The sequence below is a fragment of the Oncorhynchus gorbuscha genome, linkage group LG15 (assembly GCF_021184085.1).
Source record: "Oncorhynchus gorbuscha isolate QuinsamMale2020 ecotype Even-year linkage group LG15, OgorEven_v1.0, whole genome shotgun sequence".
Taxonomy (NCBI): domain Eukaryota; kingdom Metazoa; phylum Chordata; class Actinopteri; order Salmoniformes; family Salmonidae; genus Oncorhynchus; species Oncorhynchus gorbuscha.
This window is the reverse complement of record NC_060187.1, coordinates 15030451-15043841: the sequence shown is the minus strand read 5'-3', so window position 1 is coordinate 15043841 and position 13391 is coordinate 15030451. Positions and strand designations below refer to the sequence as shown.

At 41.2% G+C, this 13391-nt stretch overlaps 1 protein-coding gene across 4 annotated transcripts; it reads left to right on the top strand.

Moving 5' to 3' along the window:
• Window positions 1–146: 146 nt before the first annotated feature.
• Window positions 147–13248, top strand: LOC123996655 (integrin subunit beta 3 binding protein). 4 transcript variants are annotated; one of them, XM_046300216.1, is made up of 9 exons: window positions 147–247; window positions 506–542; window positions 707–797; window positions 985–1054; window positions 3273–3351; window positions 3582–3669; window positions 4860–4916; window positions 11492–11549; window positions 11778–13248. In XM_046300216.1, exons 1-8 carry the CDS (start codon window positions 186–188, stop codon window positions 11545–11547), a joined length of 540 nt encoding a protein of 179 aa, XP_046156172.1. In that variant the 5' UTR covers window positions 147–185; the 3' UTR covers window positions 11548–11549; window positions 11778–13248. The 4 variants fall into 4 exon arrangements, with proteins under 4 accessions (XP_046156172.1, XP_046156173.1, XP_046156171.1 ...); XM_046300217.1 differs by lacking the exons at window positions 11492–11549; window positions 11778–13248 and adding an exon at window positions 8337–9702; XM_046300215.1 differs by lacking the exons at window positions 3273–3351; window positions 3582–3669; window positions 11492–11549; window positions 11778–13248 and adding an exon at window positions 8337–9702 and having other exon boundaries at window positions 710–797.
• The last annotated feature ends 143 nt before the right edge of the window (window positions 13249–13391 follow it).

The following is a 13391-nucleotide window of genomic DNA, read 5'->3' as shown; positions in this document are numbered from 1 at the left end:
AACAATAAATTAAAACATATATTTAAAAATAGGTGTATTTAATGATACATGTTTTTTAAACAATACCATATGCGAATAATTTTATATTAAAGATAAGAGATGTAATTATGACCGGCAGATAAGAATTTCGTGTTGCTCATGTTTCCGGAGGACTCATATTCTCTTGCAAACGCTGTACGCGCCAAATGTGTTACCATTGGACTGGGCCTCTCAGAAGTTGTTTGTCAACTATCAACAACAAAATGTCGTAAGTATCTTACTATCTATTCCTTTGTGTTACATAGCTAAACATTTATCAACATTATTAATCATACAATGTAATAACTGTGCAAATTAAAGTTTGATTTGGAAGTAGTTGTTCTCGATAAACTAGCGAGCTCGCTACAGTAGCTAATGTTGGCTAAACAAGCCAGTCTGGGGGGGGGGTACTAATTAAGCTAACAGTACTATAGTTTCTAATACACACTTTCTTTCATATTTCTAAATGATCTTCACTGTCTTTCAGAGTCAAAAGAACACTCCGAATGGAGGACAATGACAACGTGAGTTAATGGGAATTTGAGCCTAACTTACTGTAGCTAGCTGAATTGAACTGGCAATTTTTGGGTGTGTGAGTTCTGTTCTGCATCATAACGTTAGTGCTAATAAGCATAACCAGGAGAAAATGTAATGGGTAAATGTAGTATTTGTATGTCTATGCACAAAGCAGACACCAGCCAAGAGACCTGCACCAATCAGGAACTACTCCCCATTGACTGGTACTTACCAGATGAGTCCAAGTGCAGCTCCCCAAGCTGGTACAGTAAGGTTCCACATCATGACAAAGAAATGACCTCAGAAAATCAACAAACAAAACCAATAATATTTGTCACATACACAGTTTACAGCCAGTATAAAAGGTGCAGTGAAGTGAAATGCTTGTTAGCTCCCTCAACAATGCAGTACATTGTGCAATTTCCATTGCAACATTTTGTACTTCAACAGGTAAAGCCAAAGCCAGTGGGAAAACTGCTAATTCCCATAAACCACAGGTGCCACAGACGGAAGTAGAAATGTGAGTACTGTAAATATCACGATGTCTCCATGTACACAACAGCAATACTGCTAAGCTAGCTATATATACACTGAACAAAAATATAAACGCAACATGCAACAATGTCAAATATTTTACTGAGTTACAGTTCATATAAGGAAATCAGTCAATTGAAATAAAATCATTAGGCCATAATCTATGGCTTCATCTGTTGGTCACAGATGCCTTTTAACCTCTGGGATATGTGGGACAGTAGTGTCCCACCTCGCCAACAGCCAGTGAAAGTGCAGGGTGCCAAATTCAAAACAACAAATCTCATAATTAAAATTCCTCAAGCATACAAGTATTTTTACACCATTTTAAAGATAAGATTCTCGTTAATCCAGCCACAGTGTCTGAATTTTTTTTTAATTGTAAAAAATGCTTCACAGTGAAAGCACCACAAATTATTATGTTAGGTCACCACCAACTCACAGAAAAACAGCCATTTTTCCAGCCAAAGAGAAGAGGTTAAATGAATCACTAACCTTTGATCTTTATCACATGACACTCATAGGACTTCATGTTACACAATACATGTATGTTTTGTTCAATAAAGTGCATATTTATATTTTTAAAAATCTCATTTTACATTGGCGCTTTATGTTCAGTAGTTTTAAAACTATTTACAGAAATACTCTATTATAAATGTTGATGGAAAATACAACGGTTATACGTGGAATTAGAGATATACTTTTCCTTAATGCAACTGCTTTTTTTTATATAAAAAAAAGCAAACCATGCAATAATCTTGAGTCTAGCGTTCAGACAAAGCAGTAAAAAAGATATCCGCCATATTGGGTGGTCGACATTAGTCAGAAATAGCATTATAAATATTCACTTACCTTTGATCTTCATCAGAATGCACTCCCAGGAATCGCAGTTCCACAATAAATGTTTGAAAATGTCCATTTATGTCCAAATACCTTCTTTTGTTACGGCGTGGGGTAAATAAATCCAAAAGCGTGTTCAGGTCCAGCCGAACGTCGAATGAAAAGTTCAAAATGCTCCGTTACAGCCTGAAGAAACTTGTCAAATTAAGTATAGATTAAATCTTTAGGATGTTTTTATCATTAATGTTCTAACCGAAGAATTCCTATGTCTGTAGAAAAGCAATGGAACGAGAGCTAACTCTCTCGTGACTGCGCCTCAGAGCCTGTGGCAATCTGCCAGACACCCGACTCATTCCTCTCTCATTTGGTCCCACATCACAGTAGAATCAACATAACCAATATCCCACTGTATCTACAATAGGAACTGAGTTAAAAAACTACAAGCCTCAAATTTCCCACTCCCTGGTTGGATTTTTCTCAGGTTTTTGCCTGCAATATGAGATCTGTTATACTCACAGATATCATTCAAACAGTTTTAAAAACTTCAGTGTTTTCTATCCAAGGATACTAATAATATGCATCTATGAGCATCTGGGACAGAGTATCAGGCAGTTTACTCTGGGCACCCTATTCATCCAAGTGACTCAATACTGCCCACCTGTCATCAAGAAGTTAAAGGGAGGGATGTGGATCAGAAAACCAGTCCGTATCTGGTGTGACCACTGTTTGTCTCATGCAGCGTGACACATTTCGGGAACTGGAACATGCTGTCACGTAAGAGAGGGGCATTGATATATATTTTTAGTGTGGAGAATTTCTTGGATCTTTTATTTCAGCTCCTGAAACATGGTTCCAAAACTTTACATGTTGCGTTTATATTTTTGTTCAGTATATAATAACGTCCTGTTTGTTGAAGATGTCTCGTTTTTATTAAGAAGGGGGATATATTTCAATTGCCACACTTGGCTGATGGTCATTATGACAAATCATAATTTAATGACAGGAGACATGCAACAAAGTGGATTCGTCATTGGCCGAATTATCAGTGATTTACATAGCACTAAAAATAGTTGGATAAGAGTACTTTAAGACTAGGGCAATTTCCTTCCCCAAAGCATACCCATTCTGAGTCTGTTCTATCCATCAAGACGAGCATTAGTTTTGAATTTTATAGTGCAGTCATTTTAGAGGGATCTATTTAAATGTTACCATTCAAGTATGGTCATGGTGTATTTGATAGACTAGACGTGCTGTCATTATGGGATATTATGAGTTTTAACTATAGCAGTAGTATAATCCTATATCTCTAACCTATGATTTGAATGTATTTAACACTTCATTTGGACATTTTAATTCATTTGGACCAGACTACATGCCATCAGCTCTAAACTGGAAGCATCAGTTGGAGCATTTATCAAGGCAAGGCAAGAGCTGAAGAAAATAGTGGTGAGTAAAAAATGTTTTGTCAAATTTCCCTATCGAAGAAAAAATACATTTAGTGCTTCCATCATAGCTCCAGTTTGAGTTACAGTATATGATAGCCTTAACCTTGATTTTTGCTCTGGCGTTCTCAGGTCATTGCATGCACTGTAGGGACAGTTTATATTTGATGTTAAGGAGCTGCTCACCCTTTAAATATCAATCTGAGAAAAGTGATGTATTGTTTTTGGCATCAGGCTGCAGAGGGCAGCAGTGAGCTGAAGAGTTTCTTTTCTAGAGGCTCTGCTGACCTGAAGACCGAACTGAAGAGGCACAGAGAACTTGGTCAGTGGGGTTTTAACCACTTAGTATAATCATACAGTATATGGTATGATGGCAAGGGCCATTCAATAAGCTATTGTGCAGGTGTAGGCAATTAGATTAAGCAGCAAGCCGATTTTTGTCGAAGCAGATGGTCAGGGGGCCGGAACATAATTATACTGTACAAAAATATAAACGCAATGTGTAAAGTGTTGGTTTCATGAGCTGAAATAAAAGATCCCAGAAATGTTCCAAATGTGCTAATTTTTCTCAAATTGTGCACAAATTTGTTTACATCCTTGTTAGTGAGCATTTATCATTTGCCAAGATAATCCATCCACCTGACAGGTGTGGCATATCAAGAAACTGATTAAACAGCATCATCATTACACAGGTCCACCTTGTGCTGGGGACAATAAAAGGCAACTCTAAAATGTGCAGTTTTGTCACAACACAATGCCACAGTTGTATCAAGTTTTGAGGAAGCCATTGTGTTGTGACAAAGCCGCAATTGGCATACCGGAGCAGTTTCCACAGAATGTAATGTTAATTTCTCTACCATAAGCCGCCTCCAACATTTTTTTTGAGAATTTATCAGTACGTCCAACTGGCCTCACAAATGCAGACCATGTGTGACCATGCCCGCCCAGAACCGCTACATTCTGCTTCTTCCCTGTGGGATCGTCTGAGACCAGCCACCCGAACAGCTGATGAAACTGGGGGGTATTTATATCTGTAATAAAGCGCTTTTGTGGGGAAAAACAAATTCTGATTATCTGCGCTTTGCTCCCCAGTGGGTGTGCCTAGCTCCCAAGTTTGTTGGGCCAATGCCCACCCAGATTTACTAAATTAAACCCATTATAGCTAGTGATTTTACGGTCTTTTTCCCCCAATTTTTTTCCCAAAATTGACATCTCTACCGATTTATTATTATTTTTACTAAAACTTTAGGGGGGGACCAAACAAAAATCACTCGCAGGCCGGTTTTGGCCCGCTGGCCACCTGTTGCCAACCCCTGCTATAGTGGAACTAAGTATGTGACAAATGTTAGTTTGGTTTGTAAACTAGAATTAGTTAGTTACTAATGAATAGTTAGTTGGGGCCAGGGGTTACTTAGAGCAAATAAATGGTTGTCAGATATTTTGTTTGTTACTTTCTATTTGTCGGTGTGCTTGTTGTCCAAAAATGTTATGTTTTTTGGAACATATTTTCAGCATCCAAAGCAGACTCCAGCCTCCGCGTGAATGGTGCTGGCCAGAGCCATTTGCAAGGTACGTGCTACTCTAATTACATAATAACATTTTTAAATGTTTGTGTCAATAAAGTATTGTTTATCCTAATCATATCAAGATTATTTACTAAGTGTGGTAGACACTTGTAAACTCAGAAGAAAAAGAAACGTCCTCACTGTCAACTGTGTTTATTATCAGCAAACTTAACGTGTGTAAATATTTGTATGAACAATAAGATTCAACAAGTGAGAAATAAACTGAACAGGTTCCAAAGACTGGTGACTAACATAAATTAAATAATGTGTCCCTGAACAAAGAGGGGATCAAAATGAAAAGTAACAGTCGGTATCTAGTGTGGCAACCAGCTGCATTAAGTTCTGTAGTGCATCTCCTCCTCATGGACTGCACCAGATTTGCCAGTTCTTGTTGTGAGATGTTACCCCACTCTTCCACCAAGGCACCTGCAGGTTCCCGGACATTTCTGGGGGGAATGGCCCTAGCCCTCCAATCCAACTGGTCCCAGACGTGCTCAATGGGATTGAGATCTGGGCTCTTCGATGGCCGTGGCAGAATGTTGACATTGCAGGAAATCATGCACAGAACGAGCAGTATGGCTGGTGGCTTTGTCATGCTGGAGAGTCATTTCAGTATGAGCCTGCAGGAAGGCTACCACATGAGGGAGGAGGATGTCTTCCCTGTAATGCACAGCGTTGAGATTGCCTGCAATGACAACAAGCTCAGTCCAATGATGATGTGACACACTGCCCCAGACCATGACGGACCCTCCACCGTTCCCGCTCCAGAGTACAGGCCTCTGTGTAATGCTCATTCCTTCGCCGTTAAATGCGAATCCGACCATCACCCCTGGTGAGACAAAACCGCAACTCATCAGTGAAGAGCACTTTTCCAGTCCTGTCTGGTCCAGCGACAGTGGGTTTGTGTCCATAGGCGATGTTGGTGCCGGTGATGTCTGGTGAGGACCTGCCTTACAACAGGCCTACAAGCCCTCAGTCCAGCCTCTCTCAGCCTATTGCAGACAATCTGAGCACTGATGGAGGGATTGTGCGTTCCTGGTGTAACTCGGGCAGTTGTTGTTGCCATCCTGTACTTGTCCCTGTCCCACAGGTGTGATTTACTGATCCTGTGCAGGTGTTACAAGTGGGAACCTGTGTTTAAACCCTTTACAATTAATATCTGTGAAGTTATTTGGATTTTTACAAGTTATCTTTGAAAGACAGGGTCCTGAAAAGGATGTTTCTTTTTATGCTGAGTTTAGCTTTGAAATAACTTTTTTTTATGATGAGATCATGTGCTCTGAGGAAGGTCAATAGGGCCAAAACATTAGCAGCATCTAAAATGAAAAGCGTATCAGTGTGAGCTCCTCTCCTTTTGACCAATCCTATAACACCATAAAACTAATAGTTGCGTTTTCATGTCCATACATTCCGATGAGATATTTCCTGCATTGAATTGGGTTGTAATTAGATTATCATTCGTTATTATGGTGACTTTTCTCTAGTATTCCTTAAAGGGAATATCTACAGTTCAAACAACTACAAAGCAATCACCCAGCCAGTGTTTTGGTAAATAGCTGAGGGATGGGGCTAGAGAAATGTAACCACTGAAATTTACAGAGCAATTGATGCAAGGACTGACCATCCATGAAATCAAAATGATAGTATTACCCATGTTTTTAGGCATGTTTTGTTTACAAACGATGGAGTAAAACAAGCTGAGTTCTGATGGGATATGAACTAAGCTCACGAGGCATTCATAAGTTCTATTCAATCAATTGGTATATGGATATAGCAGTCACAGATTTACCCTTTTTAAATGAAGGGATAGTAAGAACATGTTTTGTTTATATGAGCTGGTTGACATGACATGGGTGTGATGGGTTTGAATGCAGTCACATGGACAGGCTTGGGGCTACTAGGCTTTGATCTGATCTACTACTGGGCCTATTTATCACCATTTATCCACTATTCATTCAATGTGTTTGTCTGTCTCCATTTTCCAATAGAAAAACTATAATCTTTGGAGAAAAACAACATTTTGTTTTCCCAACACAAACACAATTTCCCAGGCAGAGAATTAATTTGATTATTTCAGGCACACATTATGCCTCCAGCAAAGCTATACTTGTGATCCAATCACATAATGGTGATTTGTGGGAAATGAATAGGGGGATTGTCAGGGAAGTCGGGCTTGTTTTCTGATAAGGTCGTTGAAAATTGTTTTAATTAGTTACAGTGAAGAAACGTAACATATGTGTTGCCTTGTGGCCCCACACCAGAGGAACGTCACATTTTCTATCACATGGTGGAGCATGAAATTTATCGGTTGTGTATAAACCCCCTTACAACAACTAAGTTCGCATCGTCAAACTAGATAGCTAGGGGAAGATAATAGCTCCTCTGTTGCTTTGAGACACATTTTTAAAGTAAACAAGCTTTTTATTCAAGGCAGTGGACAAGGCGAGCGGAGCGCTGGCCCTTATCTGTGCTGTGGAGGGAGCGTGAAATCCAGACCAATGATGGTGATCGTGTCATGGAGGCATGGCTCTGCTTCCCAGTGTAAAACGTTTTAGACTCGCTGGCTATGGCATTCAGGCCCTGCATTCATGTATGGAAAGGTGTAAGATGCTCTGAAAAATGTAACTGCTTTGTCAGGGTGACTGCGTTCTTCTCAACCTGCATTACATTTATAGTTCGTTTTATTTATTTAGCAGTTCTTACTTCAGTTCTGACCCTTAGGCTAGATTTAAGAGTGCACTCGATTGCTTTATAATTGATCTAAAGTGTAACAGTCCTGTCGAATATGGTAACTGCTGTGACAGATTGTTTATGTAAGCCTGCATCCTCGAGGCTAGTATAAGTTTGGGTATGTGTTTCACGGGGTGATGGGTAAAATATAGTCTTTTACAACGGTAGTAGATGAGAATGTAAATCTGACCTAATATCAGGCCTTCCCGAGGAGGTCACCAGAACGATTTATTTATAGATTTGATAAGTTCTGTCTTCTAATTAACTGTCAGCTTTTTGTGTAGTCAGTTAGTCCACAATGAATGCAATGTCATACAAATCCGATTTGGTGATTGGATTATTCTGCCTGCACTCTCCAGGGAAAGCTGATAGGCTGCCGTAAAACAAACAAACAGTTGTAGTTAAGGGGGAAAATGCTCAATTTGGGTCAAAACAATGCAGTTCAAAGACACTGTTAACTAATTCACAGAACTACGGGTCATATTCTGTGGCTGGAAAAGTAGAAAACGTCTCCTGAGTTGTGAGCTAAGCTTCCTGTTTTCAGTGTCGACACTCCAGTGTTCAAGAGAGCGCCTGGTAAAAGGGAAAGCCCTAGGCGTCCTCCTCTGCTTTGTGACTAGAGCATGACTCAACACGGGGGGGCCCCACAAGGATGCGTCCTAATGCCCCTTCTGTACTCCCTGGCCTCACACAGTTCCAACTCCATTATCAAGTTCGCTGACGACATGACCGTAGTAGGCCTGATTATCAACAAAGACGAGACGACCTACAGAGAGGAGGTAGGCACTATGATGGCGCGGTACCAGATAAACAACCTCAACATCAGCAAAACAAAGGAGCTGATTGAGGACTTCAGGAGGAACCAGCCTGGCCACGACCCAATCCTCACCAACGGAGACGGTCAAAAACAAAGTTTGAGCTGAAATGGGCAAACCACATGGACACCATGGTGAAGAAGGAACAGCGACTCTTCAAACTCAAGAGGCTGAAGAAATTCTGCCTATCCCCAAGGGCTCTCTGTGTTATTTTCTACATTGTTGAATAATAGTGAAGACATCAAAACTATGAAATAACACATATGGAATCATGTAGTAAAAAGTGTTAAACAAATCAATAAAAAATATATATATTTAAAAATATATATATGTGTGTGTATATATATGTGTGTGTGTATGTATATTTGACTTTCTTCAAATAGCCGCCTTAGTGACAGCTTTGCACATTCTTGGCATTCTCTCAACCAGCTTCACCTGAAATGCTTTTCCAACAGTCTTGAAGGAGTTCCCACATATGCTGAGCACTTGTTGGCTGCTTTTCCTTCACTCTGCGGTCCAACTCCTCCCAGTCCAGCTCAACTGGGTTGGGGTCGGGTGATTTGTGGAGGCCAGGTCATCTGATGCAGCACTCCATCACTCTCCTTCTTGGTCAACTAGCCTTTATACCGCCTGGAGGTGTGTTGGGTCATTGTCCTGTTGAAAAACAAATGATAGTCCCACTAAGCGCAAACCAGATGGAATGTCATATCGTTGCACAATGCTGCGGTAGCCATGCTGGTTAAGTGTGCCTTGAATTCTAAAGAACTCACCAACAGTGTCACCAGCAAAGCACCATCACGCCTCCTTCATGGTGGGAACCACACATGCTGAGATCATCCGTTCTACTCTGTATATTACAAAGACAGTGGTTGGAACCAAAAATCTCAAATTTGGATAAATCAGACCAAAGGACAGATTTTCACCGGTCTAATGTCCATTGTTTGTTTCTTGTCCCAAGCAAGTCTCTTATTATTGGGGTCCTTTAGTAGTGGTTTCTTTGCAGCAATTCAACCATGAAGGCCTGATTCACGCAGTCTCCTCTGAACAGTTGAAGTTGTCTGTTACTTGCATTTATTTGGGCTGCAATTTCTGAGGCTGGTCCTCGAAAGAACGTGTCCTCCTGCAACAAAGGTAACTCTGGGTCTTCCTTTCCTGTGGCTGTCCTCATGAGAGCAAGTTTCATCAAAGCTCTTGATGGTTTTTGTGGCTGCAAAAAGTTATTGAAATGTTCATGTCTTAAAGTAATGATGGACTGTTGTTTCTCTTTGCTTATTTGAGCTGTTCTTGCCATAATTTGGACTTGGTCATTTACCAAATAGGGCTATCTTCTGTATACCACCCCTACCTCGTCACAACACAACTGATTGGCTCAAACGCATTGAGGAAGGGTGCATGTGTTAATTGAAATGCATTCCAGGTGACTACCTTGTGAAGCTGGTTGAGATAATGCCAAGAGTGTGCGAAGGGTAGCTACTTTGAAGAATATAAAATGTATTTAGATGAGTTTTTTTGGGTTACTACATGATTCCATATGTGCTATTTCATTGTTTGTCTTATTTTTCTACAATGTAAAAAATAAAAACCCTTGAATTGAGTAGGTTTCTAAACTTTTGACTGGTGCTGTATTTGTATTCTTGTTTCATTCACTTCTTTTTGACCTGCACTGCTCGGCGCTTAAGAATTTCACTGTACCCTGCATTTACATCTGCGACCCTGGCATGTGACTAAACTCACCTCATTGTTACCTGCGCCGTGTTGAGAACACCAGCTCTTAGATCTGGGCTTTGAGACTGATGCTGTCTCAGGGGCCAAGCAACGCCTCAAACAGCGTAGCTCAGTACAGCGCCAGGCCAAACACTGCCAAGACAGTGGAGTCAATTGACAATAATATTTGAACTTTGACGTTATAACCTCTGAACCCGCTCCCTTTCTCTTTCTTCAACGTGCCTGCTGGGGTGTTGCGCAGCGCTTACGGCCATTATTTAAGCAAAAGTTTCGGTAAGCATTCTGGAGAAGTCTCTTTTTGTGAGCAATCAGGGTTCAGGCAGACATAAATCCACAGGGTTGTCCAGGCATTACAAATACCCCAGTAGGGAGGACTCCTGCCTGTATGTGCTGATGACTACAGAACTGTAAAGCGAAGGCCATAATAATTCTGAGGCAAGTTTCCCTCAGCAGAAGGTATTGATTATTTGTGTGTGGTGAGAGATTTGGAAAATTCAATTAAAGGAGTTGTGCAAAGGATTCGTAAATTCTCCCTCCGACCTGTACAGAGACATTTGTTATGATCTAAATCAATGTTGCACTTCACAATATATTTTCTTAGAAGCATAAAAATAAATAACATGTAAACAGATCTGCTTACTACAGAATTACATTTTATTTTCTCAGAAGCATTTAGTCATGGGCAACCCAATGACACGTGCACATCTTCTGGGCAGTAACAGATTTTTATTGCCATTTTTCCATAAGAAAATCCTATATAATGTGAATTTTGAGGTGGGGAGAAAGGGGACTGATCAGCAGTATAAAAATTGATCAGGCCATAGATGGGTCCATGTTGGGGAAGATTTGTATGTCAGCACAGCAGTAATGGGGTGTATTAAAGACAGGATTTCATAAATGTAATCAAAGCGCTGGGGTGGTTTCCCAGGGCTAAGGCCCAGGCCTCACCGCGATCTAACACATCAATCCTCTCATCAGACACATGGCACCTGCTTGGGAGGAGTTTTATGCTTTTTGATTAAACACACAGCTGTAATTAAAGAGCAGCGATATAAATTATATTACAGACTATTGTGGTGACAACTGAAGCCGAGCTGCACTGCTGCAGCCTCAGACTACGCATTCCTTCAGATATGATTTCAGTCGTTTTGGATTTTGTCCTCCAGTGAAAAATTATTACCTCTGGTAATATTGTTAACTTTTAATCAATTAGGCAAGTATTTAGTAACATCTGTATTTCACTTGTAAATCAAACCACTTTGGCCAGAAGTTAGTACTGTATTCTCTGAATTATTCATTTTCTCTACAGGCGTTGTCCAGACTGGCAGCTCCTCTGATTTCCTGAAATCCATAATGGCCTTATAAAGGTACAACAACTCAGATGGAGCCTATAGCTTTGTCTTTATGAATCAGGTTTAAAGATCCATTATACTGTAACACATTGTTCAATTGTCATCACACGTTACCTGTTTGTTTCCTTCTAGTAGAGCTACATGAGTCAGTATGTCTTCCTATTGAGTCTGGTGATATTGCATTACTGTGTAACAGACAGCAGGGTTGCACTCATGGTTTCCCCTCTGACGTCCCCCTTGTAGGTTTCTGCTTAGGGAGCCCCTCAACTCAACTCTCAACAGACCGACGGCAAATGGAATAGCAGCTCTGCCTTCTCTCACGCGGTGGTGTACATGTTTCCTCTTCGGAGACGGCTGGGTGATGAATATAGAATCTACGCTGTCATTTGTGAGGCAGAGGGATGTCTCGGAGGCTGCCTGTCAGTCATTGGGGGGAATGTGTCAAAGTAAAACGCCTTAGACATCAGACAGGTTTACGCCGAACCCTCACCACTGACAAATGTTGACTCTACAATAACTGCCGCTATACAGTGCTGAGAAAATGTTCTTTCAGTGAGAGAACGCCCTCGTCCCATTAGACCTGATGCTATATGAAATCCACCCCCACAATGTCCTCCAGCTACCCTGAAAGGTGAAGGAAACTGGAATATAGGCTCTGAGAGGCTAGTGCACACACACACACTTCATTCTTTTTGGCTCTTTCTTTCCTTCTCTCTCTTTGGCTGTGCCAGGGAAGGCAGAGGGCCTCTTACAGCCTGAGAGACCTAAGCAACAGCTGGTGTGCACAGACACATTTCCTATTTCTGCCCAAGGTGGATCATGTAACTCTCACTCTATCAGCCTTGGAGGCCGTGTGAAGGACAAAGCGAGCACATCCATAAACAAAACTAATGTTTTCATACGGGCCCTCTGGCGGTAAAAGAGGGGACCCTTGGCGGTCTTACACCCGCCACCTCTCCCGCTACTTCAACCCACCTTGCCTTCTACCCCTATCACTTCTTAGACCTCTACCCCACTAACCCTTTCCTCCTAGAGGGTCCCACTCTCCCTGGGTCTCACCCCCCCCAACGCTCCACTCTTCATTTGACTGTGGTGCATGAAGCGGATGCGGCAATGACTTTACCTGTGACTCGTCCTCCCTGTCCCAACTGACACATACGTGTTAAAACTGGAGCATCGCTACATTGCTGCAAGCAACCCATCTGTCTAGAGACTACCTTCCTCCCAGTCGATCCACAGTAGTCATTTTAAAGCCCCTGGTTGTCCCACTCTTCGTAATATAGGATGCAGGGACAGCGGCTGCAGATATACAGTGTAGCAGCGGCCCTCAGTGACCCGATAACATTTATAGAAGTAATGGATTTTTTTAATGGCTGTCATTAACTCACAGGCAGAGAGGGGAAAGATTGCTTGTACTGTTTTTTTTTTCCTGTGGTATTTCAGCTTTATGACATTATGTTCAGATATGTCATCTTCCATCATCCTTGTTTGAGGGCCTGTCTGACCTGCCACTGCTTTTTTGTGTTGAAATGCATAGCCCTTTGTGGACTCCTTGTTTTCTAATTGGCTCATTAATCCCCCTTCCTCTCCCCTGTAACTATTCTCCAGGTTGTTGCTGTACATGAATGTGTTGAGTCAACTTACCTGGTAAAATAAAATTGTCTAGGTGTTGTAATGAATATTTTTTTCAGCTAAATTAAATGGTTGGAAGACATGGTTTGGCTCATTGTCTGGCTACAACATACGCTGTTACAACCAAGTGATTGAGCTAGCTTGGAGAAGATGGACACTGAGGATTTTATTGAAACTGCTTTTGACAGATCGAGTCTGTGCTGGCAATATGGCTGTAAAGTAAGG